We start from the raw sequence: 27,301 nt of genomic DNA on the forward strand, positions 1-27,301 counted from the left end.
TTGTATGAGTAGGCAGCGAGGGGGTGTGAGGGCCCGTGTGAAAGTGCAATGCCCACATGCACTTTTTGTGCATTGTTACGCTCATAGGTTGAATTTAGTGCTGGCGCAGGGGACGAAGAGTATTAAAGATGCCAAGATGTTTTTTTGCCGCACTGGACTGTTTCCACAATTTTTTTCTCTCGATCACCCAAAAGAACCGCTTTACTGACTGAGGCTGACAATTCAGTTTGGATTCCCGAAGGGCTCGGCTCTCCCAGTGGAAATTTAAAAGCCACGCAGTGAATGCAGTATGTGAAGGTCACCAGTGTGTCAATATAGTCTTTGACCGAATCATAACGGAACCAGGATGGGATAATGACACAATCGCTCAGGCCATGGCACTCAAACAGAAATTGCAGGATTTCAAGTTCATGTTTCTGCTGGATGTTTTCTGAGCAATTTTTGGACACACCAATGTTTTGATCTAGGTTCTCCAAGCTAGGTCCCTTGATTTGCGACGGTTGTTTGACTACATAGATGCGACCCTTAATTCACTGAAAGCACTTCGTACTGACACAACACTGTCCGTTCTGTTGGGCAAGAGGATCACCGAAGGAAGCGGCGCCGTCAGTGCTGGCAAGACTAAGGATTTAACTACAGCAAGCAGGGTGAAGATTCAAGCATCACTGACTCTTATCGATCTCTGTTCTATGAAATCATGGATGCAATTTATCTGTCAGATGACAGAGAGATTTAGTGATATGAAATGAATTTTTTTCGACTTCTCGACTTTGCAGCATTTGCAGATTTTGCTAAACAAAAAGGGTTTCCTGATGAAGAAATGGCCACACTTTTAAAGGTCTACCCCTTCTTTGACAGTTGGTGGTTGAAAAATTAGCTGCTTGTGGTCTATGAAGATAAGCATTTCCATAAAGTACCGAGGGATTTACTTCAGATGATTATACAGGACGATTTGCATAGCACCCTGACAGAACTGGTCAAATTGCTGAAGTAGATGCTAACAATTCCCATAACAGCTGTGTCTGCTGAAAGGTCTTTCTCTGGCTTGAAGACAGTGAAAAAATATATTCGCAGTAACTGTGGACAAGATAGACTATCACACTTGGCAACAATTTCTCTGGAGTCAGCCTTAATTGATGAATTGAAGAAGACAGGTGTATTCTACAACAGAGTCATAGACACATTCGCTGCTAAAAAGGACAGGAGGAAGGATTTTTTCTTCAAGTAATAGGTGAGTAAAATTTTAAATACATTGTCTTGTTGGATACGTATAATGTCATTTTCATGCATAAACATGACCAAAAGAAGACCTTTATTAAGCAGTTCAAAAAAAAAAAAAGCGTCAGGGTGGGGACCGCTAATATGCCTCCTCTATTTTAATACCCACTAGCCGACACTGAAATAATATACTCATCAGTCCGGAATAACAGCTCATTAGCGATACAGTTCCAGCAGTCTCATTAGTTAGAATTAATCACGTAATAACACCATATAGTGTATTACTAAAAATATTTTTTTTTTCTATATATATATATATATATATATAATGGAAAGTTATGTTGACCCATGACCTATATGAATGAACAATTTTGTATTAATTCTACTAAACAATACATATATTTAACAGTATAATTTCTATACATATTACATAAGGATAAGCTTAATACCATCACATTATAAAACAACTGAAATATGAGCAAAGAGTTAGTTTGTGTCATTTTTTTTAATCTATTTTGTTGCGTTGTAATAATTGTAAAAACAATTATGTGTATGAGTACATCATTAAATCATTATCATCAAACTAAAGAAACCACTAAATTTATTGGTGTCCAGTAGATACTAACATGTAACCTATAAGTTGCCAAAGATGTTCTATTGGTCCTTAATGGTATCCAATAGGCAAAACATGCCACCAATAGAAGAAAGCAAATTACCAATAGAGACCCACTAGGACCATTACAGTTTCCATTAAAACCAATACAGTTCCCTTTAAAACCATTAAAACCATTACAAATTCTGTGATGGTTTCTATTGTTTTTTTCAGCAGGGAACATTAATTACAGACATCACATCAACTGGTTTATTAGGCTGCTGTGACTTTAAGACCTGCTGCTGCCGAACGTGATTCGCATCTAATTTTCTCACAACTCTTTAAGTTCATTTAAGATGTTATTTAACTCATTTAAGACTGCTCTTATGAGAATACTCAACAAAATGAGCATTTTGGCATAATTCTGTGTGCTATTGTTTGTTGAAGCGCAAAAGAGAAATATACTGGCACGTATTTTTCTGTGCACATGAGTCATGTGTCACACGGACACAACATTCACTGACAGCGCATTCTCGTTTGTCTTGTGGCACTTTAATGATTTAAAAGCATTTGCGTGAATAAGAGTGTGATCATATAATGTAACGCTAGCCAAATTATGACAGAAAAAATGTATGCTGCTTTAACTTGTGTTAAATATTTTTAAAACGTTAATCTGAACAAATGAATTGCATGCATTAACACACTAATTTTGACACCAGTTTTAACATATTGTTAGCGTGAATTAGCATGTTACTAGCATCTTTAGCATGTTGTTAGCATAAATTAACAAATTGCTAACATGTTTTAACACATTGCTAACATGAATTAGCATTTTGTACATTGCTAGCATGTCTTATGCCAGTTGCTAGGCTTTGGTAGTGATAGATACTTGGTGAATGAAGCTTAAATACTTTATTAGAGTTTTTTTTATAAAAGTTTTGACCCCCTCAATGAAAGTCTATGGGACTTTTGTCAAGCCAACATAATTCTGAGAAAATGTTTAAAATCATTTGTTGGCAAAATTCCACTTCATTTGATTTGATAGTTGGTGTCTCAAGCAATGTCATTTATACCTTTTAAAATGTGGCTGAAATGTATATCATGATACTGTTACTGATACTTCTTTTTATTCTTTCTATTTATAGGGCTAGAATTTTACAATGGGTAACAATACATCTTCAGAAAGCAGTTCAATTCCTCTCAAAAGCAATATTAATCTCGAAGACAATAAAGCAACAGTATTATTCAAACAGGAGACAGCATGTAATTCAAAACAGGTGACATACAGAATTCCAGCTCTCATCTATATCAGTAAAGATCAAACCTTCCTTGCCTTCGCTGAAAAGCGGAAAACTGCAGACGACGCAGATGCAGAAGTGCTTGTGATGAGAAGAGGATCATGGAAAGATGGCAAGAATGAAGTTGAGGTACTAGACATGTTTAACCAAAATTGTAAAATATTATTCATAACTGACAGTTTTCTTAAAGTCCCCCTGTAGTTATAATTTTATCCCTTAAAACTCATCTTTGATCACCAAAATGATAAATATAAATGTTTTTTCCTGTGAATTCCTATGAATATGCTAATTAGCCCCACCTCCACTCACTCGCACAAGCTCAGAGATCCACTCGGTCAACTTACTGAGGTAAACGCTGCACAATGATATGGCTTTTTACATTGTTTGACAATATAAATTGTTTGCCTTTGCTTGACTACTTTATCAAACATCTGCTAATAATGTGTTCCTAATGTTACACAAACTGTTCCCGTTCGCCATCTCAGAGTCAAACAGCTGCCTTCTACAATCAGTATCCTTAGAAACGCTTTAAACAACTCAGACCGTTAGTGGAGAAAGGCATATAGTTCATCATAACTTTGTTATCACACACCCGCTATATTGCTAAATCTACCTGATTTTTCATATCAACAGAAAAATATACGGGGATAACCTGGTGGTCATATTTAATGATCTGCTAAAGCCCGCCCGCACCTTGACATGAACACTAGCAATTTCACACCGCGTTTTTGAAACTGTCTTTAGATCACTGCAGTTTTAAAGAGAAAATACTCAGCAATGGTGTTGACTTATGAATTTGCACATGGTTTGTCTCAAAGCATATTAAAAACAGCACATAGACATATAAACAACATTAAAAACTTGATTTTCACCACAGGGGGACTTTAACAACTTACTGTAACTATTTCATAGATTCTTTACACAATCTAGCATTCTTTAGTATATAAAAGGCATCAACAGTCATGATGTCATGCTTTCTATTTCAGTGGGACAGTGGACATCAGGTGCTCACAGCTTGTCTACCAAACCACCGCAGCATGAATCCATGTCCAGTCTATGAGAGCGATTCCAAGACCCTCTTTCTGTTTTTCATTTGTATTCCCAAAGGGGTCTCAGAAAAGGACCAAAAAAAACAAAAAAAGAACCAGGCACGGCTTTGTTACATAACCAGTAAGGACACTGGCAAAACATGGAATGATATTACTGACTTGAAAGATGTGATCAGTGAAAAGGAGAAAAACTGGGCCACCTTTGCTGTTGGACCTGGACATGGTGTTCAAATAAAGAGCAGACTGATAATTCCGGCCTATGCATATTGCACATCATGTTGCTGCTCACCATGTTGCTGCTTATCATGTTGCTGTTTCACACCTTATGCTTTAGCATTCTACAGCGATGATAAAGGAAGCACATGGAAAGCAGGAAAACAAATGGCTGTTGAGTCATGTGAGTGTCAGATGGCTGAGATCATCGATGACAAAGGTAAAAATACTCTGTACTGCAATGCCCGAACCCGCCTTGGCTATAGAACGGAGGCGCTAAGCTACAACTCTGGAGAGGGTTTTGACAAAGTCTTACCCCCCAAAAAGCTAATAGACACTGGAGAAGGATGCCAAGGCAGTGTGTTGAGTTTTGTTGGACAGAGTAGTCCTCCAAAGACATGGCTGCTCTACTCTCATCCATCCGATCCAAAAAATAGAGTGAATCTTGGACTGTACTTGAATAAATCCCCATGGGATTCCTCAGGGTGGCCTGAGGAACCTTTACTTATATTACATCGTGGTCCCAGTGCATATTCAGATCTGGTAGAGTATGAGCCTGGACATTTTGCTTGTCTCTTTGAGTGTGGGAAGGAACATGAGAAGGAAGAAATAGCATTTCGGCTGTTCAAACTCCCTTAGAAAAAAAAGTAAATGTGTACATTTATTATTAGTTGAATGCTCAGTAATGAGTCAAGTCCCTTCAAATGAATTATGGATCTAATGTAATCTCTTTTTCATTTATAACATTAAATACTTCATAGAGTTAGAGACTAATTTCTTTCATTTGTGATGCAATGACATCCAGGCAGACAAACAATAATTATGTAATACTGTAGATCAAATTTGTATAAAGAATAACACATTTATTAAGTAAAAATGTAAAGGTAACACTTTATAATAACGTTCAGTTTTAAGTCACTTGTAAATTATTAGCTAATGATGAACTAATCATTTACAAAACATGACTATATATCCATAAATTATTAATAAGTGATATACTAACATTTTATAAATGTTTTATTAATTGAGTTATAAGTCATTTATAAATTATTAGTTAATGATGAATGAATCATTTAAAAAACATGACTATACATGCATGAATGATTAATAAGTGGTATGCTAACGATTGTTTGAATGATTTGTTCATCATTAACTAATAATTTATAAATGTCTTATAACTCAATTAATAAAACATTCATAAAATGTTAGTATATCACTTTTTAATCATTTAGGATGCTTTGTAAATGATTATCGTTAACTAATAATTTATAAGTGGCTAATAACTGAACATTATTATAAAGTGTTACCTTTAAAGTGAACTAATTATGATCTGCACTTATACAGCATTTATTAATCTTTGTTTATGTATTAAATAATTATTAAAGTCTTGTTAACATTAGTTAATGCACTGTGAACTAACATGAACAAACAATGAACAACTGTATTTTCATTAACTAACATTAACAAAGATTATTAAATACAGTAACAAATGTATCGCTCATGGTTAGTTCATGTTAGTTAATACATTAACTAATGTTTAACTAATGAACCTTATTGTAAAGTGTTACCAATAATTTCACAGTTCTCCAAATACAACTTATATTTTAAATATTTGTTTAATTGCATCTTTTTATGAATGAAGGCCAGAATCACTGATATTAATACTGGTACTGATGTCTCTATGAAATTGAAAAAACAAACAAACAAAAAAACATTAAATATAGACATTCAACATTACAGTACTAAAACCCATCAATTTCAACATTTATTAGGCTTTAAAAAACAGTAGCATTTAATTTAAGTCAACTTAAAACAATTTTCACATAAACCCATTACCCATTTCCTACCTGTCTAACAGTTAGGAAATATACAGAAATTGAATAAAGTTATCGAACACTTTACAGTCTTCACTGCATAAATTATAAAATTAAATATAGATTAATCCTTATTAAAGCTACAGTTTTCTCTGTTACATTTTTCTTTGATTAAAATTAATTGCAGACATCACATCGACTGGTTTATTAGGCTGCTGTGACTTTAAGACCTGCTGCTGCCGAACATGATGCGCATCTCATTTTCTCACAACTTTAAGTTCATTTTAAGATGTTATTTAACTCATTTAAGACTGCTCTTATGAGGATGCTCAACAAAATGAGCATTTTTTCATAATTCTGTGTGCTATTGTTTAAGTGTGAAAGAGAACTCGATACTTGTGCACGTCTTTCTGTGTACAAGAGTCATGTGTGTCACATGGACACACGCATTCTCGTTTGTCTTGTTGCACTTTAATGATTTAAAAGCATTTGCGTGAATAAGAGTGATCATATAATGTTAAACGCTAGCCAAATTATGGCTATGTGTATTATTTTAAATGTGATAAGCCCACATCACATGCATTTGCATTCTACAGTGATGATAAAGGAAACACTTGGCATGTAGGAGAACATATGGATGGTGAGTCTAATGAGTGTCAGATGGCTGAGATCATAGACGACGAAGGTAACAGCACACTGTACTGCAATGCTCGAAGTACATCTGGCTACAGAGTCGAGGCTCTAAGCAGGAGTGGTGGAGAAGATTTTGAAAAACCTTCATCTGCTCAAGAGCTGATAGAGACTGGAAATGGCTGCCAAGGAAGTGTGCTGAATATTCTGTCCCCTGATCAGAGTACATGGCTGCTCTATTCTCACCCATCTGATAAAGAGAAGAGAAATGATCTCAGAATCTAAATAAATCTCCGAAGGAGCCCATGCAATAGAAACCCATACAGTGAAGGTCCAAGTGGATACTCAGATCTGGCAGAGTGTGAAGATAGAAAGCTTTACAATATCAGTAATGCTTTGGATATTCAATAAGTGGATTCTCCACAGCAGCGTTCAAGTTCATGTTGCAAAAATTGTTCTTTTAAAGTAATTTTTGTTTGTTTGTTTGTTATAGTTAATTTGCTTAATGAAAATCGCTGAATGTTAAAATCAAGTTGGAAATACATCAATATAATAATCCAAATAACCAACCAAGCAATATGCTTTCATTATTATAACTGTGTTATAACCTTTTTAAATCCTATATTTCATTCACCTGAATTATTCAATATGTAGGAAACAGGAAACATATTTTTTCATTAGTTTAGCTATATTTTATTTGTAATTTCTTAACATTATATGAACATAAAATAAAGACATTCTTTGAATGATGTTGAAAATGTTGTTTTTTATATGGAAAACTTAATCTAATTAAACAGTACAGACTCTTACACCGTGTCCAGTGTGACGCCTACACTGGACGTGTCAAAGCGAACATTCCAAATCCATTAAGAGGCAGTCATACTACACTATTCATTACATTTATTCTCATTCATACACATGCAAATGTGTCAGACCACAAACACAAGCTCATATGAAAAGTTTCACCAAATCCACTTGAAGGCAAGCCTGCAACCTTAGACAAAAAAGGTGTAACACCTGCTAACATCTTGTCAGTGACAAGAGGCTGTTTTTTTTATGGAGGGCAATGGAGGAGAGGTTTCACTACGCTGAATAAACTGCTTTTGTAAAGAAAAAGCTTATCATTTAATGAATCTTCAACATGTTTGCTCTTAAGCATTAATTTTGGATTGATCTATTTTCACCAAAAAAAGCTGTTTTATAAGAGAAGTCACTGAATATTGCGCGACATGTATGATTCAGTTTACGGCACTTCTCATTCATTTCTATGGTATCCGCAGTTACTGACTGTCACACAACTCCGAATGAAATGCAATGATGTCAAGGCTGTAATGTGATTGGTTATCAAGGCACACATGATCCAAGATTAGCCATTATGCTTTTTCCAATGGTAGAGCCACAGACCCTCATATCTTCCAATAATAAGACAATCTCTGGTTTCATATTCCACTGCATTCCAAAGTTCAAGGTTGGTGAACTTACTGGGGGGGGTTTAGTGTTTTGATAAATTTGTGCAGAGGTGTGGTCAAAATTAGGGGTGGAGACCATAAATCATTTTTGACTTGAGAGATAATGTTAGTGACCTAAGTTAGCCCAGTGTTTAGTTCATGCACATAACATGCATTTGTAAGTGTAGACTTTTCATTTGCTTAATAATCCTTCTCTTATTATTCTAGCTACAAATGTCAGCAGCTCATTACACAGATTAGAATGAAAACTGAAGTCCTCAACTTCTTGTGCACTTAGTAATAAAAGATATTCTCATCTGTCAATGCTTTGCCCACCCAATCCGGTAAACATGATGGATTCATGTGAGAGTTCAAATCACCATGGATGGGCAGTAACTTGGAAGATCACCAGATGTGTGCCGGACAATAGCCATATGACATGTGCTAGATGATTGAATGTAATAAAGAATGTAGTAAAGTTATATAATACAAAAAAGAAGACAATATTTTTTATCCAACACAGCCCTTAAAGATTGTGTCAAAGAGCTAATGCAATCTATCTCTCTTTTGCATTTGTTTTTTCCCTACGATTCAACAAAGTATTTCTCAAAAGATTAATGCCCTTATGTTAAAAAGCAAGAACATCACACCCTCAAGAGAGAGAAAAATCATGTGTTGAGTGTGTCTTTTTCAACACCCTAAATATCTTCCTGGGTTTCAAAGAAACTTCTCACCTTTCTCAGCACTGAAAGGTGAAAAAACTCCTTTGAAAGTACTGAGTGGAAGTTAAGATTAAGCAAAAGATAAGTTGAGAAGAAAAATATAAGAATGTACTTTAACAAAAATGCACTTTTCTAGTTTTTTTCATGTTTGTGGTTGACTCTGAATCATCCACGCTTGTCCCAGTGTGGCGAGATATATAAAGAGAAAGAGAAAAAGAAAAAATGAAAAACAAAAAAATAATTTTGTGCAATGGAAAGGTTCTGTGGATGGTTCTTCTTGGAACTTTAGATGCCAGATTTCTTTATTTTTAATTGTGAAGGTAGCCTAATAAATAATATATGACCACATGTTGATTGCTACTTATCATCCTGCTGTTTAATGTTTAACCTAGCTTCTGCGATTTACTGTGCGGATATAGTATATTATAAATACAGGATGTTCAGCATGTTTTGGTTAGACCTGATGAGAGGCTCCTGTAGTGTCTGTGGACACAAACCTGCTGTGAGAATCATTTGCTGCTGCTGCAGGAAAGATCATTTCTGTGAGTATTGCTTCTTATAGTCTAATGGACAGGGGTGGATTTACACAGGCCCCTAGGCTCAGGAATTTTTTATTTATTTATTTTTTATTTAAGTTCATTTGAAGTGTTGGTTTTGCATTATTGTTACAGTCAAATCTGGACAGAGACAAAGCATTTTGTTAGCTACATATAGCTTGATCAGATACACTAAAGTAATCAGAACATTGACTCAGTGCGACCAAAGCTATATTTCAAGATATATAATTAAGTGTTATACCATAAACAGAGATCTGGTCTGTGGTCTTTCCCCCATCCCCGGTGTTGTGCTGTGAGTTTACAACTGAAACTGACGTTGGGAGGGGTGATGTAACATCAATCCGTCATGCACGCTGTGCGCTCTTCAATTGCCTGTAACACTAGTGATTACTACTGTAGAAAGAGTAATCAGAAAATATTTGCAAAAACCGCTGAACAGAGAGCCCCTGACTACAGCTTAGGTTAGCCTATGCATTAATCCGCCCCTGCTAATGAAGTATTATCAACAAGGATAGAAACCATGGAGGTTCCCCATATAGGTGCTAAACAAAAAATATGTCATTTACTGTATTTTAAGAATGTAAATTATTTTATTTAAAATAAAATAAAATAAAATGAAGTGGCATCAATTAATCTGCAGATTTGCAGGTGAAGTGCAAAAACCTTCTATTGTAACTTTTGTCTATACAGTGATTAGATTTATTGTTTTGTTTTGGACGTGAGACAAAGTGTTTAATGTGTGATTCCTGTACTTTGTCCTACCTGTGAAGGCTTTCATTCGGGCTGAGTCTCCTGTGACTGTTTTTATTACTGAGTGTTGTGCATTTTGGAAGGAGAAAGGAGAGTGTGGCAGCAGAAGTTAAAAATGGGAGAGGTTGTATAATCCCTTATTATAGGCCTACCTTTCTCATCAGGTGACAGAATGTTGTAAGTCTCAGTGAAGGTATAGAAGTCTTAATTTGTGGTAGAAAAATTACTTTGTATATGTGGTTTACGGGGACTCTCCATATGTGTAATTATTTTTATACTGTATAAATTGTATATTCTATTCCCTTACTCTAAACCTGCCCCTAAACCTACTACCCATGTCATTTCACACATTTGTGTCCTCATAAACCATATATATAAGAACACATACACAAGCACGCACACACACACAACCTTGCAAAAGTATTCAAACCCCTTCAGATCATGTCAAGTTGCAACCTAAAATACTTTAAACTATTTTTTTCATATCAAGATACACTCCATACCTCATAATGACGAATCAAAAGCCAGAATCGTGACATATTTGCAAATTAAAAAAAAACAAACATGCTAAGATAATTATACAAGTATTCAAACCCTTTACTATGTCTTGTTAATGCTGTTTATTCTATTTCTAGAACTCAAATTAAACAATGGGTAACAAGACACCATCAAGCAGCAATTCAAAACATGGTCTTAGAAACATAAACACAACAACAATATACAAACAGGAAGAGCCTCAAAGTTGGTGTTGCTGTTGTAAAAAACAAGTGTCATACAGAATTCCAGCTCTTGTGTATCTCAGTGACGATCAAACCTTCCTTGCCTTTGCCGAAAAGAGAAAAACATTAAGTGACACAAGTGCAGAAGTGCTTGTGATGAGAAGAGGAACATGGAATGATGGCAAGAAGATTAAAGAAGTTGAGGTACAAAATCATTTTTTAACAAATTCATTATTTCATAGATGCTTTACACAACCTGGCATGAACATAGTCATGATGCTTTTTATTTCAGTGGGTCAGTGGACATCAGGTGCTCACTTCAGCTTGTTTACCAAACCACCGCAGCATGAATCCATGTCCGGTCTATGAGAAAGATTCCAAGACCCTCTTTCTGTTCTTTGTCTGTGTTCCCAATGGAGTCTCTGAATACGAACAAATACGGACAAATAAGAGCCAAGGACGGCTTTGTTATGTGACCAGTAAGGATGCTGGCAAAACCTGGAGCCATACTACAGATTTGACAGCAGATGTGATCGGTGAGCAGGTGAAAGACTGGGCCCCCTTTGCTGTTGGACCAGGACATGGTGTTCAATTGAAGAGCGGGAGACTGATTATCCCAGGCCTATGCATATCGATACACTGGCAAACCTGATTGCACATCATGTTGCTGCTTATCATTTTGCTGTTTCACACCTTATGCTTTAGCATTCTACAGTGATGATAAAGGAAGCACATGGAAAGCAGGAAAACAAATGGATGTTGAGTCATGTGAGTGTCAGATGGCTGAGATCATCGATGACAAAGGTACCAGTACTTTGTACTGCAATGCCCGAACCCGCCTTGGCTATAGAACGGAGGCACTAAGCTACAACTCTGGAGAGGGTTTTGACAATGTTTTAACCCCAAATAAGCTAAGAGAGACTGGAAAAGGATGCCAAGGCAGTGTGTTGGGTTTTGTTGGACAGAGTAGTCCTCCAAAGACATGGCTGCTCTACTCTCATCCATCTGATCCAAAAAAGAGAGTGAATCTTGGTCTGTACTTGAATAAATCCCCATTGGATTCTTCAGGGTGGCCTGAGGAACCTTTACTTATATTACATCATGGTCCCAGTGCATATTCAGATCTGGTAGAGTATGAGCCTGGACACTTTGCTTGTCTCTTGGAGTGCGGGAAAGAACATGAGAATGAAGAAATAGCCTTTTTGCTGTTCGAACTCCCTGAGAAAAAAATGTAAATGTGTACATTTAGTATTAGTTGAATGCTCAGTAAAGAGTCAAGTCCCTTCAAATGAATTATGGATCTAATGTAACCTCTTTTTTTTTCCATTTATAACATTACATACTTTATAGAGCTATTACAAAATATGTATTTTATTATAAGATTAATTTCTTTCATTTGTGATGCAATGACATCCAGGCAGACAAGCGATGATTATGTATGAGATCAAATTTGAATAAAGAATAACAAATTTATTAAGTAAAAATGTAAAATTAGAAAGACAAATTATAAAGAAAATTGTAATAGCAAATAGGTTTAAACAAAAAATAAGATCTTATTCAATAGTTTGTAATGAACTTTAAAAATTTGTATCTAACAGATGAAGAATGTGAAGATCAGAGCATAGAGAAAGAAGGACCCAAAAGTAATAAGATATTTGAAGAATGAAAGGAGAGGTAGAAAAGAAGAAGAAGCAGAAGTGAAAGAATATATATGCAGGAAACTTAAAAAAACGTCTAAAAAATTTTTTTCCTATAACTCATAATTTTATTTAAAAAAAAAAAAAAAAAAAAAAACAGAAATCCTTTAAACAGTTTTTTTTTTTTCTTGGTTTGTTGTTGCAAACTGCTTCTGCTAATACTGATCTGGAAACTGGAATCTATTTGGAGCCAACATATTATAGTCACTGTCAGCAACTGTATTTTATTGTGTATAATTCTTGAACAGATGTTTTTACACGCTGAACTCATATAATGGACAATTTAAAGCATATATTTCATGTTTTATCTCTGATTAATGCTAAATGCAACTGCTTTTGATACAATTGTGTCAGAGATATTAGAATAAACATTCAAATGTGTATATGAACATGGTGTTTCCTCATTTTTAAACTTTAAAAATGATAAAAGTATCACACATAATGGTTCTCTTCTGTTTTGCATAATGAAGTCCATTGCCAACACAACAACAAACACAGTCCACAACGTCAAAACAGTCAGACTGGACAAACACTGAAACAATATTAGATAATATGAACACTGAAATCCTCTGAGGTCATTTTCACTACAATCTGACACCAAGATGACACCGGCTGTGTTTTATGAAACAGAATAAAGTGTTCCAGAGAGTTGTGTAATAATATAGTTTATTGACTTCATAGTCATTGTAAAAACTCAGACACTCTTTAGACATGTTTGTCATAATGCCTTGTCTGGCTGCCGTTTGGCAAACACATTTGTGGTAGCAAAGAAAGCTGAAACAGGATCATCTGATGATTTTTAGCTATTTATGGTTTATTGATTTCATTTGAATACAACAACTGCGTTTAGTCTTTTAAAATACAATCCCTGTTTTATTGCAACATGGAGACCATGCTGTATTTCAGAAATCAGTTATAAAATTAAAGATGAAAACCATAAACAATGAAATACTAAACTATAATGACAAACACAGATATGAGCAATCAGCGTATGAATCTCAACAATGGTGACAACAAAATATTCAGACAATCAGATCAAATCTGGACATCACAAAGCTACTAAAAGACAGAACAAAAACCACAGCAAAAATAAAAGCAAATAGTTATAATATTAAAGAAAATAATAGGACAATTCAGCTGCATAATTTATTCATGCTGTGATGCATGCTGGGAGTATTGTACTATTGCCTGCTGCACCCATGGTACGGCAGCAAAGTTCCTTGATTATTACGCCGGAATTAGAGTATAGCTCCTAGCCATATCAGCCTAGAAAATCGCAACTTTTCATTTTCCGTCGGTCTTAGTACACGATGTTACTACAGAAGAGTCAAGTTTTAAATAGGAAAAATATTGAAACTCTTTGGTCATTTTTGAGCGAGATGCTAACGGTCTAATCAGATTCAATGAACTATGCTAAGCTATGCTAAAAGTGGTACCGCCAGACCCGGAGATCGGCTGAATGGATTCGAAAACGGTAAAACTCAACTGTTTAACTCTAGGGGAGTTGGAAAATGAGCCTATTTTCAAAAAAAGTGGAGTGTTCCTTTAAGTCTGAGGCATGCCTTTTCGTTGTATGACTGGGGTGTGTGGAGCGCAGTTCTCTCACTGCAGTGGACACTGCGTGAGAAATATTGTGGTGAGCGAATAAGACTATTAATAGGTTGTTTGCAATCACGTGGTTCTGGTGACGCGCGAAATTAATGTGGAGGGCAAGCAGTGAAAATTAGATGGAAGAGATGGGGAAAAGTCCGTACTGTGCTGGTTTAGAAAGGTATAAACAGAAAATCGCAACATATTTTGGACGTGAACCTTGGAGCGATTTTTCTACTGAAATGAAATGACTGCCATCGAGGCGGTAGATATAGAGAATGTTAAGGGCAGTATTTTTGATTTTCTGTCGTGATTGTGAAAAATGTCACCATTGTAGGTCATTTATGCTGAATCGAGAATTGCAACAGGAGCTCACATCATCGTTCAGGGAAAAAACTGGACATTGTAATACAATTTTCGCCTTTTCTACGGGTAAAAACACACTAAGGGAAGCAGGTTGAGGAGGTGACAGGGAGACACCGTGTATCAAATCTAATAATGTCACTGATTGAACCCATTCCCTATTACTACGGCTCTATTTCTGCTGTTCCATAAGCGCCACCTACTGACAGAGAGTGGATTTAAATTTTCATTTAGCCTGCTGCGGTTTTTGTTTGTTTGTGAAACTTAGACCACATTTTTATGCGCTGTTGTAAATTTACCTAATGTTTAAACCAAAACTACATCCTTGAATAATTGGCTTTTGCCACTAATGTCAAAGCAAAATTTTTTTTTAAATTATTATCTGGAAATATTTATTTCATATTAAGTTATTTTTTATCACCCATGAATAAGATGAAACATTAATTTCAGATGTATCACTTTTCACATGTTTAAATAATATTTGTAATGCAGTCAAAAATAATCTGAAAAATGTCAACCAATTTTAGAATGCACTGTATTGATTTGTTTTTAATGAAACAAATGTTACTAGTGAACAACAACATAAAACACATTTAAAAATGTGGTCTGGGTAATAGTACACCACTTCTTTATTTAGGACTACACCACTGCTTGAGAAGCCCAAAAATAATCCCTACACTACATCACATACCATGCAGGTAGTTAGATACTGTAGTTTCATATCACAAATGATATAGTACTTTATTTAGTTCTCACAACTTACATGGAAGCTCTAGATTATGTGGATTTTTTTCATTACTATTTTTAATGTTTTTGAAAGAAGTCTCATCAAGCCTGCATTTATTTGATCAAAAATACAATATTGTAAAATATTATTACAATTTCAAAAAAATGTTCTATTTTAATATTCTTAAAAATATTATTTAGGTAACACTTTATTTTAACCCTTTTGCACGTAAGTTTAAAATATTCTGGCTGACCCCCCAGCATGAGTTTTTTAAGGCAACCGTTATTTAGAACGTATCACTTTGTTTCCATGGTGACACGTCATTGCTTGTCACATAACACAGCACAGTTTTGTGTGACTGATGATCTGCTTTTTGAAAAGACTGAATTGTTGTGAACACTGAACTGACAAATGCTTTGACTACTGCTGTCAGTAATGGGAAAACCCCTTAACTGATGAAAGGACAAGATAATACATCAGACATTTAAACAGATTTTTTATTATGAACATAGGACTGACCTGAAGGAAAATGCTAAATCTGAATGCAGGTAATAAACTCACTCACTCAATCTTTTCTCACAATACTCTTCTACATAATACAGTAAGCTTCAATGAACAATATCAATTGAGAACATATAGTTTACGTTGCTAAGAGTGGTTGCTAAGGGTGTTGTGTAGTGATCATAGACTGTAAAAAAAATATGGACCTAGTGTCCGTGACGTCACTCGTAGATTTCTGAAGAGCATTTTTGAAGCGAAAATGAGGCCGCTGCCATCTTAGTGGCGCGTCACCGCACGTCACTCCCGGATAACTGAAAATGGGCAAAGAGGCAGGACGTGGTTGGAACTTTTTTTACGATATAGATGCTCCAGCACCAGTAATTGTAATTTGTGCCAGGTGTGCAAATAACAACATGAAAAATTAAACGGGACTTCATACCTTTGTAATGAAATAGCGATCGTGAGATGAATCCAATCCGTGGCACTTGGGTTAAATGTCCAAGAGTGTCCATTGAAAAACAAAAAACAGTAGCCTACTTTTTGTCCACAAAAGTCCATTAAATCCATGAAATTTTGACATATTATCCATTGTTTGCATCACATTTCTTCTGAATGATCTGCTCTCCATCATCGTTCTTCAAGAAATTATGCAATCTGAGCAGCGTTTATGTTGTAAAACTGTATATGATCGTATCTAACAAACAAATGAGCCCATGTCCAAAGTATAATTTTTCAAAATGCAGCAGTTTTAGTTATAATATCCAAGCAGTGCTGTCAGAGTTTTATATCCTCCTGCTATTGTCATTGTAGTAAATCTCAGGAACAAAACTTTTAGCCAATGCCATGATCCAACACCATGGGTTCTGTTTATCTTTCGCATGCGTGCATGTACACAGATGCACATCTGTCTCAAGTCTAGACCATTAACGCAGCAAGCCATATTATTTTCTAACTGTATATATTATTATTTTATAATTGTATAAAATTATCCCGAAAAAAAGCACAAACACGGCAGAGATGCCAAATTCAGCGGCTGGAAATGAATTAGCTAAGGTAAAGTGACAGCTCACAGACAGCAGCAGCAAACCTGTCACTCAAGTGACCACTTTAAGTGACAGAAACTTTAAGGCTTAATATAATTTAAACGGATGAGTTATAAAAAAAATTCATCCCCCTCAGAGTTGTCATGAAGGGCAAAATTAGCTGTATAGACCAAAACCACAATTTGATCCAGGCTGTAAACATGTTTTTTTCTGCTGTAAAGTTGACCGTTTTAACATGGGGCTCAATGAGATTCTGCTCTCTTTTGGAGCCTGTCCCTAGCAGTCAGTCGATGAATTGCAGTTTAAGTCACTTCCGTATTGGCTTCAAAAGAAACTGGGGGAGGTTGCTGCTTGGTAGTGATACACAGAACCGTTGGGTGAAGCGGTCATAGCCGTGTTTCATTATGAATAAAACACAGCTATTGACCAGTCAGATTCAAGAACAGGAACTAACCGTTTTATAAAGTAATATACAGGTAAAATTATAAAACCATTTAAACTCAAATAATTTCATGTCCATTTTTATAGTGAGTAGCATATAATAAGCAAAAACACACACATTTTTAATAAGACATGAATACTATCATAATGTTTGTTATATGTATATATATATATATTTTTTTTTTTTTTTTTTCTGTGGAACAGTGGTCATGAATTGCTCACTTCAGCTTGTCAACCAAACCACCGCAGCATGAATCCATGTCCGGTCTATGAGAGAGATTCCAAGACCCTCTTTCTGTTTTTCATCACTGTTCCTGTTGGGGTCTCTGAACACAAACAAATACAATAAAAATAAGAATCAGGCACGACTTTGTTATATAACCAGTAAGGACGCTGGCAAAACCTGGAACCATATTACAGACTTGACAGCAGATGTGATCGGTGAGCAGGTGAAGGACTGGGCCACCTTTGCTGTTGGACCAGGACATGGTGTTCAAATGAAGAGCGGGAGACTGATTATCCCGGCCTATGTGTATCCTTGAAAAGAAAAAAAAGAAAAAAAAAATCATTTTCTTTTAGTTTGCAAATGATTAAATTACTGCTAAAAAATAATGGACAAGTACTCACAAAATGATATTAAACATTTCAAAATATGAAGATCATATACACTGCAGTTCAAAAGCTCAGTAGGATTTTTTTTTAAAAAGAAATGAATACTTTTATTCAGCAAAGGTGCATTAAATTAATTATAATAATAATAATAATATAACTTTTTATTTATAAAAGAATCCTGAAAAAAGGTATGGTTTCCACAAGAATATTACGGAGCACAACTGTTTTCAACAAATATGACACTTAAGACTGCTATGGCTGATGGAAATTCAGCTTTGCCTTCACAGGAATTTTTTTTATTTATTTTTTTTTAAATTAAATAAATGCCGCCTTGGTAAGCATAAGAGACTTACCAACCCCAACAGTAGTGTAGGTCATCAGAATACTTTCCGATCATCTAGCCAAAAATATCCAAAAAATAATATTGCAAAGCAGTTTTATATCATTATTCTATTTTTGGTGTTAATGTCAGTTTTTTTCTTTTGCAAAACTACTTAGCCAGCTGCTTTCCTCACTACCGTGACAGTTCTTCTTCCAACCCTCTGTCACCTCATCTTATACTTTATTTATTTTTAGTTGTTACAAACTTATTTTAAGTAGTCCTTTATTAGTGCTTTATTAGTCCTCAACTAATGCTTTCTACACCCAGTCCAGTAAACATGAAAGACCCATCTGTATCTATTTAGAGAGTTCAAATCAGTATGGATGGGCAGTAACTTGGAAGATCACCAGATATTTGTTGGACGATAGCCATATGACATGCAGTTGACTGGAATGTAACAATACATAAAACAGAATAAAACAAAAAATCAAGTAGAATTTTTTTTTTTATCCAACACAGTCCTTATTGTGTCAAACAGGAAAAGTAATGCAATCTATCTCTATTGCATTGCAGTGTTTTTTCAACCATTTTCCAGAAATAAAACATTCCTTACATCTCTTTGTAACAAAATATTTCTCAAAAGACTAATGCCCTGATGTTAAAAAGTTAGAACATCACAAAAAAGCATCTGTTTATTTTGCAATACCCTAAACCTTTTCTGGGTGAGAAATTTCAGTAGCACTTTACAATAAGGTTTCATTAACATTAGTTGACTACTTTAGTTAACATGAATTAAGAATGAACAACAAACCTACTTCTACAGCATTTATTCTTAGTCAATGTTAATTTCAACATTTACTCATACATTATTAAAATCAAAAGTTGTATTTGTTAACATTAGTTAATGCACTGTGAACTAACATGAACAAACAATGAACAACTGTATTTTTATTAACTAAGATTAATAAATACTGTAACAAATGTATTGCTCATTGTTAATTTATGTTAGTTAATACATTAACTTATGTTAACGAATGAGACCTTACTGTAAAGTGTTACCAAAATTTCTTTGAAAATATTGAGTGGAAAAGATATATATACACTGAACAAAATTATAAACGCAACACTTCTGTTTTTGAAATTTCCTGAATGGAAATTTCCTTAAATTTCCTGAATGGACAGTAAATCACATTGAAGAAAACTAACATTTCTTTTTCTCGCAGGAATAATATTTATTTGCTATAGAAACCTAAATGTCCCCAACACTTAAAAGTCAGGCCCCATTTTCACTAGTGCATTTTCGTTTCAAAGCGGCTACATCTGGCGTTTCCACATCGTTTTAGAAACGATCTCTGTTTACACTACATGCCCGAAAATGCATGTCACATGTGTAAACATGCATGTTACAAGTGTAAACAGTTGCCTCTTGCGCATGTTACAGTAAAAAGAAAATGCAGAGTTTAACTGCACAATGGCTGCTAAAAATGACAACAAAGCCAGCAAAGATTGCAGTTCAGTCTCCATGTTATTGTTTACACAGTCGTCTAGGATATGCAGAGCGAACGCGTGCAGCCACTGCATCGTTTTCAAAAGTCTCCGTTTTGGTCCGTTTATACTGAAAAACAACCCCAGCGTTTTCAAACTAAAACAAGGTCTGCAGCGTTTTCGAAAGTCTCCGTTTTGGCTGGTGTAGTGTAAATGATAGGCGTAACCATAGCAAAACTTATGCGTTTTAAAACGAAAACACACTAGTTTAATTGGGGCCTAAGTGTTTCTGAAAAATGTCTGAATATAACAAAAGGGGAAATGAAAGTAAAGAGTTGTCTAATTTCATAAACTCATAAAGTAATCAAGAAATCCAGATTTGCTTTTACCTAGTAACAGAAGGGTTTGCTGAATTATACATAAAAGAACCAATCACATTGTAGAAAAATAATGCAATGAATCATGTTTTAAAGCAAGTTGTCGACAATGACTTAAGCAGGATGTTTTTCAGTGATACACGTCCCAGTTTGACATCCATTATGAGATGTTGCAACTGTAATTCCTCTACATCAGCATTAAAGGATTAGTTCACTTTTATATAAAATTTTCCTGATAATTTACTCACCCCCATGTCACCTAAAATGTTCATGTCTTTCTTTCTTCAGTCGAAAAGAAATTAAGGTTTTTGATGAAAACATTCCAGGATTATTCTCCGTATAATGGACTTTAATGGCCTCCAAACGGTTGAAGGTCAAAATTATAGTTTCAGTGCAGCTTCAAAGGGCTTTAAACAATACCAGACAAGGAATAAGGGTCTTATCTAGCAAAACGATTGGTCATTTTTGAAAAAAAATGTAAATGTATATGCTTTATATAAACAAATGATCGCCTTCCAAGTGCTTCCGCCAAAACCGCACTTTCGTATTCTTCAAAAAGCTTACGCTGTATGTCCTACACCTTCCCTATTCTATTCTATTACGGAAAAAAATTAACTGGCACTGCGTTCGTTCCGTAAGTTGAATAGGGAAGGCATAGGACATACAGCGTAAGCTTTTCAAAAACCTTTATTTCTTTTCGACTGAAGAAAGAAAGACATGGACATCTTGGATGACATGGGGGTGAGTAAATTATCAAGAAAATTTTATATGAAAGTGAACTAATCCTTTAACAAGTGTGTGTCTATCAACAAACCGATGTGTATATTTCTAATTTATTGCGATGCACATGTGAGAACTGTATCATTAACTGCATCAAGAATAGTGCTAACGTTAGCCAAGCACTAATGTGAATGACTGATGTATCATTAAAGTTTGTAAAACAAATCTTGTAAAACAAATCATCCTTTATCATTACTCGGTGTAGTAAGAACAACAGACAATCTGCATTAATGGACACAATTTAAAGGGTTAGTTCACCCAAAAATTAAATTCATGTCATTAATTACTCACCCTCATGTCGTTCCAAACCTGTAAGGACTTTGTTCATCTTTGGAACACAAATTAAGATATTTTTGATGAAATCCAAGGTTTTTTATCTCTTATAGGAAGCAACATAATTACCGCCTTTCATGGTCCAGAAAAGTAGTAAAGACATTGTTAAAATCGTCAACGTGACTACAGTGGTTCTATCTTAATGTTATGAAGTGACAAGAATACTTTTTGTGCGTATTTTAAGGTAATAGTGAGCCATGGCTGATTTATAATATAAAACACAACACTATGTATTTGTATATGTATTTACATAGATAATGAAAAAATAATGCAATATATATATATATATATAAGTGGAACGTAAAGGGGGAACAGACTTCGACAGAACACCTGTTCTCACAACAAAAGGGGCGGGGCTTTATTGGTGAGCAGGGTTTTGGGGGATTAGTTGTCTCCCTTGATTGCAAGGGCGTAGCTTTGGCTTGAACATTGGGGGGTTGAAGTGTGAACCGTTTAACCGGGTCCCAGGGCATATGCTCCCTCGTGAGGTTTATTAGGGCCTGAGCACCGATGGTGTGAGGACCTTTTAGTAATTGCTCGGTCAATTCTTCTTCTTCTCTGAAATGAATAGCATTTTTGAGGGCCTAAACATGCTTGAAAACTCATGAAACTTCACACATGCGTCAGAAGCGCCATTTGAGCTACGTTTCACGTACAAGTATGAAATACAGTAGACACCTGTAACAGCCCAATACCTACAAAAAAAGTCCCTAGGAGCAAATTCTGAAAACCCAACAGGAAGTGAGATATTTTGAATTCCCTTTCAGTCAGTCACGTTCGACGTACGTCAGTAGTGACCGACGAATTGGGATATCGCTATCGCTTCGAGTAAACTAAAACAAGCCAATGGAATTGGCGTGCGATATTTGCATAATGCGCACCACCCAGCCAGGTGGTATAAATAGGGAAGCAGATGCAATCGCACTCTGTCTTTCGCTTTCGGAGCCAACCGTGGTGTTCCTGTTTGGTTTTCAGCTATTTGACTTGGAGTAAAACTCTTACAAGCCTGTGAAGAGATTTTCAGCGGCCTTATGTTGGTGTCATGGCACTTTACAGCGAGGTCGCGAGCTGCAGAGGAGCCTGAGCTTGTGTGCTGTCAACTGCTGTTTTTACAGCATATTTCCTACCTGTCTCTGACGGTTGCGATTTGCTTTGTGATCGGGGAGTGGTGTACCCAATCACATCGCGACTGATCTCTGTGTGCTTCGGCACAAGATCAGAGCTGATTCCCCTTCTAAAAAGAGCTTCACAGATGAACCCTGCGTCTTTTTCAAGATGTCATTTCGTCTGTGCGTTACTGGATGCGGTTGTTCCCTGGTCCCCGTTGATGGTCACAATCGCTGCACCACATGTCTGGGCATTCAGCATGCTGAAGCAGCTTTTGTGGATAGTTCATGTTCTCACTGCGGGAACATGACTATCTCAGTGTTGAGATCGAGACTCTCGTTCCTTGGTTCTCAGGGAGCGGGGGTCTCCTCCCCTATGCCCCGTGCTGCTGTTTTCTCTGGCCCCAGCCGGAGTGACAGCGCATCGCTGTGTAGGCAGGGTGATCTGAGGATCACGGTCAGGGCTTCCCCGCCGAGCGCCGGTCCGCGGGCCCCTGCCCCCTCTACATCACTGCAGCCTGTGGTGCTGCCGTTGGATCGTGCTGGTCCCTCTACAGAGCGACCAATCGTTTCCTTCGGCGCGCCTGCGGATGATCAGATGTCGATTGCAGCATCGCAAGGTGAGCAAGAATCCTCGGGAGATGAAGACTCGGCTGCGTTACCTCCCTCTGGGACCGTAGCGTTGCCCGAGGCCGATCCCGAGCTGACCGCTATGCTTTCCCCGGGCCACCGAGAAGGTCGGGCTCGTTTGGAATCCTCCACTGTCCCGAACCTTCTCGGCTGGATGACTGGTATCTCGGGGCGGCCCGCACTGGTCCTCAGCGTCCCGCCCCAGTGCCATTCTTCCCAGAAGTGCATGAGGAGGTGACCAAGTCCTGGAGAGCGCCCTATAGCGTTCGTGCCAGGTCTGGCCCGGCCCCTCCTCCGCCTTCACCACCCTGGATGGCGGAGAGGCCAAGGGGTACGCTGGGATCCCCCCAGCTTTGCCCAGCAGTTCTCGGCCGCACAGAAGCAGGCTGAGGCTATTAAACACGTTTTGGAGCTGTTGACAGACAAGCATGTACTGGTCCGCTCGGACAGCACTGCGACCGTTGCATACATCAACCATCAGGGTGGTCTACGCTCCTGCCGCATGTCGCAACTCGCCCGCCATCTCTTGCTATGGAGTCAGAAGCATCTGAGGTCGCTTCATGTCATTCATGTCCCAGGCGTGCTCAACTGTGCAGCAGACGAGCTCTCAAGGCAGCCTCCGCTTCCGGGCAAATGGAGACTCCATCCCTAGGCAGTCCAGCTGATTTGGCAGTGCTTCGGGGCTGCACAGATAGATCTGTTTGCCTCCTCGGACACTGCCCACTGCCAGTTGTTCTATTCCCTGACCGACGGCACGCTCGGCACGGATGCTCTGGCACGGATGCTCTGGCACACAGCTGGCCCCGGGGCCTACGCAAATATGCATTTTTTCCCAGTGAGCCTTCTCGCACAGCTCCTGTGCAAAGTCAGGGAGGACGAGGAGCAGGTCTTGCTAGTGGCTCCGTATTGGCCCACTTGGACCTGGTTTTTGGATCTGACGCTCCTCGCGACAGTACCTCCTTGGCCCATTCCTCTGAGGAAGGACCTTCTGACTCAGAGACGGGGCACCCTCTGGCACCCGTGTCCCGACCTGTGGAAACTCCATGTGTGGTCCCTGGACGGGACGCAGAGGTTCTAAGTTATCTCCCCAAGGCGGTTCTAGACACTATCACTTCCGCTAGAGCTCCTTCAACTAGGAACCTCTATACGTTGAAGTGGAACCTGTTCGTCGAATGGTGTTCCTCTCGCCGAGAGGACCCCCGATCATGTTTGGTCAGGTCTGTGCTTTGCTTCCTGCAAGAGGGCTTGGAGGGAAGGCTGTCTCCCTCCACCCTCAAGGTGTATGTTGCCGCCATTGCCGCACATCACGATGCAGTTGAAGGTAAGTCGTTGGGGAAGCACGACCTGATCGTCAGGTTCCTGAGGGGGGCGAGGAGACTAAATCTGCCTCGCCCTTCCTCTATACCCTCTTGGGATCTCTCCCTGGTTCTTACATCTCTCCGGGCTCATTCCTTCAAGCCTTTGCAGTCAGTGGAGTTAAAAGTACTGTCCCTTAAGACCGTCCTCCTGGTTACATTGGACTTGGTGAAGAGGGTAGGAGACCTGCACGCATTTTCGGTCGACGAATCGTGCCTGGAATTCGGGCCCGGTGACTCTCACGTCATCCTGAGACCCCGGCCTGAATATATGTGCCCAAGGTTCCTACCACTCCCTTCAGAGATCAGGTAGTGAACCTGCAAGCGCTGCCTTCGGAGGAGGCAGACCCAGCCCTGGCTTTGCTCTGTCCCGTCCGCGCTCTGCGCCTGTACGTGGATAGAACGCGAAGCTTTAGGACCTCAGATCAGCTCTTTGTCTGTCACGGAGGCCAGCAGAAGGGAAAGGCTGTCTCCAAGCAGAGGATGGCCCACTGGATAGCGGACACCATCGCCTTGGCTTATCAGTCCCAAGGCATGCCTTGACCACTCAGGTTGAGAGCCCACTCCACTAGAGGAGTGGCCTCTTCCTGGGCGCTGGTGCACGGCGCCTCGCTGACAGATATCTGTAGAGCTGCGGGCTGGGCAACACCCAACACATTCGCTAGATTCTATAGCCTTCGTGTGGAACCAGTATCTTCCCGTGTACTCGCTTCCAGCAGCCAGTAGACGCGAAGAGCCCGATCTAGTGTCGGCTTGCAATGCCACTCCCGCCCCCTGGGCCGGATACGTGCATCCATTACTCCACTGGGCGCTGGAAGGGGTCTGTAACTGTGCCGTTTTATTTGGGATCCCAATTCGTCAGTCACTACTGACGTACGTCGAACGTGACTGACTGAAAGGGAACGTCTCGGTTACATACGTAACCCTCGTTCCCTGAAGGAGGGAATGGAGACATACGTCCCGTCGCCACAGTTCCTGTGCCCTCAGTGTAGTGCGGACTCATGGTTGTCTCCTCAGCGAAAAACAGAGTGCGATTGCATCTGCTTCCCTATTTATAGCACCTGGCGGGGGCATTGCGCATTATGCAAATATCGCATGCCAATTCCATTGGCTTGTTTTAGTTTACTCGAAGTGGATAGGGCTCTTTAGCGATATCCCAATTCGTTGGTCATTACTGACATACGTCTCAGTTCCCGCCTTCAGGGAACGAGGGTTACATACATAACCGAGACGATTTCTCTGCAAAATTTTTGCAGTTTTTGCCATTTCCAGACATTGTACTTTAACAAACTCCTTCTAGAGATTTTATCAGATAAACATCATATTTGGTCAGTCTAATCTAAAGGCCTTTGCATTTGTGACGTTAAATTGCAAAGATCTTGAGTTTTCACTGAAGGGTGTGTCCATGGCGGCCTGACAAAATTCGATGTTTCGCTATGAAACAGGAAGTTGTCCGATCTGCCCCAACATTTTTTATTAGATTCCTGGTCTGAAGACATCTACATGGCAATATTCAGTTATAGTCATAGCGCCACCTGCAGGCAACAGTAAATGTCATGTTTTACACTGATTAACTCCTCATTGAGATTTAACCAGAACAACATCATATTTGTTCAGTTTAATCTTAAGGCCTTAGCGATGATAAATTGTGAAGATCTTGAGTTTTCATTGAAGGGCGTGTCCGTGGTGGCCTGACAAAGTCTGTAACTCAGGCATACAGTGTCCGATCTGCCTCAAACTTCACACGTCTGATAAGAGTCCTGGCCTGAAGACATCTACTTGCCAGTATTAAGTTAGTCATAGCGCCATCTGATGGCAAAAGGAAATAGCATGCTTTTACACTGTAATTCACTCCCAGAAACACATTAATATATGCCATGAAGTACCAAACATGCAGTTAACAATCATTTATTTACAAAGTGCTATGGGAAGTCAAACTATCTTTACTTGAAATTTTCTTATACTGAATATGTTAATTTCCTGTCATCTCTTGGAATATCTGAAAGCCAGGTTTTTCCTAATATCTTTAATTATTAGCAGAAAACATTTTACACATGGGGAAAACCAATTGTTTGGTCAATAATTCAAGCTCCATATTTTAAAGCTCTTTCTAACTTGTACTCGGCCTTAAAAGTAACATAGTTCTTGTAATTGTTTAACTATAGCATTTGTTAAGGATATAATTACAGGTAAGACCATTGATGGTTCCTCATTACCATCTTTTATCTATAGCATTTGTTATGAAAATAGCAACACAGTTAGATGGCTACAACATGCCACAGTTGTAATATTAACAGAGTATCTATTAAAAATGAAAAATGAAAAATTAAACAACTGGGCAGTCACAGTCATATTGCACAGACAATTGATCCGTTCAGTTCGTACAGCTTATGAAAGCTCCAAACGCCTACAATTAATTAAATGTATAGGCCTACAATTAATTAATAGCCTGATTCTATGCTTCGGTGTGGGCGCTCAGAGTAGCCTACCGGCAACATGTGAGAAGTGCCGGTACCCAAAAAAAGTGAGGGTACCCTGCTGATTAAAATAAAGAAGTTTCAAGCACATTTCAAGTGCTTTTTACATTTCTACTTGAGAAACGCCAATAGTTTCGGGAACTTGACGTGATTGTTTTTATAAAATTTAGTTTGATCACTCGTCTAAGTTATTTAAAAAGATTAGGACAATTAGTTTGATAAAATATTGTTTAATTGTCCAGTAAAAGATGATGCAGTCATTTTGATTTGTTACATTAAATTAGCAGATTTTTACTCTTATGCATAACAACTGGGGAAAAAGCACTGACAAAGCAAGTATGGGTGAAAAATGTGCTGGTTTAAAATGCTGAGATGACCAAATTTGGACAATTTTCATTTGTCGCAATAAATAAGGGAAGCGCAGCATGGGTGGGTTATACTGTGAGGGGCGA

At 37.9% G+C, this 27,301-nt stretch overlaps 2 protein-coding genes across 2 annotated transcripts; both read left to right on the plus strand.

Annotated features, from left to right (window-relative positions):
• The first annotated feature begins 47 nt into the window (after window positions 1-47).
• Window positions 48-5,133, plus strand: LOC127503495 (sialidase-3-like). Its single transcript, XM_051877418.1, has 3 exons — window positions 48-1,231; window positions 2,956-3,237; window positions 4,095-5,133. Exons 2-3 carry the CDS (start codon window positions 2,971-2,973, stop codon window positions 5,007-5,009), a joined length of 1,182 nt encoding a protein of 393 aa, XP_051733378.1. The 5' UTR covers window positions 48-1,231; window positions 2,956-2,970; the 3' UTR covers window positions 5,010-5,133.
• A 4,415-nt stretch (window positions 5,134-9,548) lies between these two features.
• LOC127503497 (sialidase-3-like) lies at window positions 9,549-11,812 on the plus strand. Its single transcript, XM_051877425.1, has 2 exons — window positions 9,549-11,214; window positions 11,303-11,812. Exons 1-2 carry the CDS (start codon window positions 10,942-10,944, stop codon window positions 11,660-11,662), a joined length of 633 nt encoding a protein of 210 aa, XP_051733385.1. The 5' UTR covers window positions 9,549-10,941; the 3' UTR covers window positions 11,663-11,812.
• Window positions 11,813-27,301: the final 15,489 nt, after the last annotated feature.

Source organism: Ctenopharyngodon idella, chromosome 21, assembly GCF_019924925.1.
Source record: "Ctenopharyngodon idella isolate HZGC_01 chromosome 21, HZGC01, whole genome shotgun sequence".
Lineage (NCBI taxonomy): Eukaryota > Metazoa > Chordata > Actinopteri > Cypriniformes > Xenocyprididae > Ctenopharyngodon > Ctenopharyngodon idella.

Coding starts and splice junctions, on each gene's coding strand:
- LOC127503495 (XM_051877418.1), top strand. CDS start 2,971: ATGGGTAACAATACATCTTCAGAAAGCAGTTCAATTCCTCTCAAAAGC. Junction 3,238..4,094: donor ATGGCAAGAATGAAGTTGAG/GTACTAGACATG, acceptor TTTCTATTTCAG/TGGGACAGTGGACATCAGGT.
- LOC127503497 (XM_051877425.1), top strand. CDS start 10,942: ATGGGTAACAAGACACCATCAAGCAGCAATTCAAAACATGGTCTTAGA. Junction 11,215..11,302: donor AGAAGATTAAAGAAGTTGAG/GTACAAAATCAT, acceptor TTTTTATTTCAG/TGGGTCAGTGGACATCAGGT.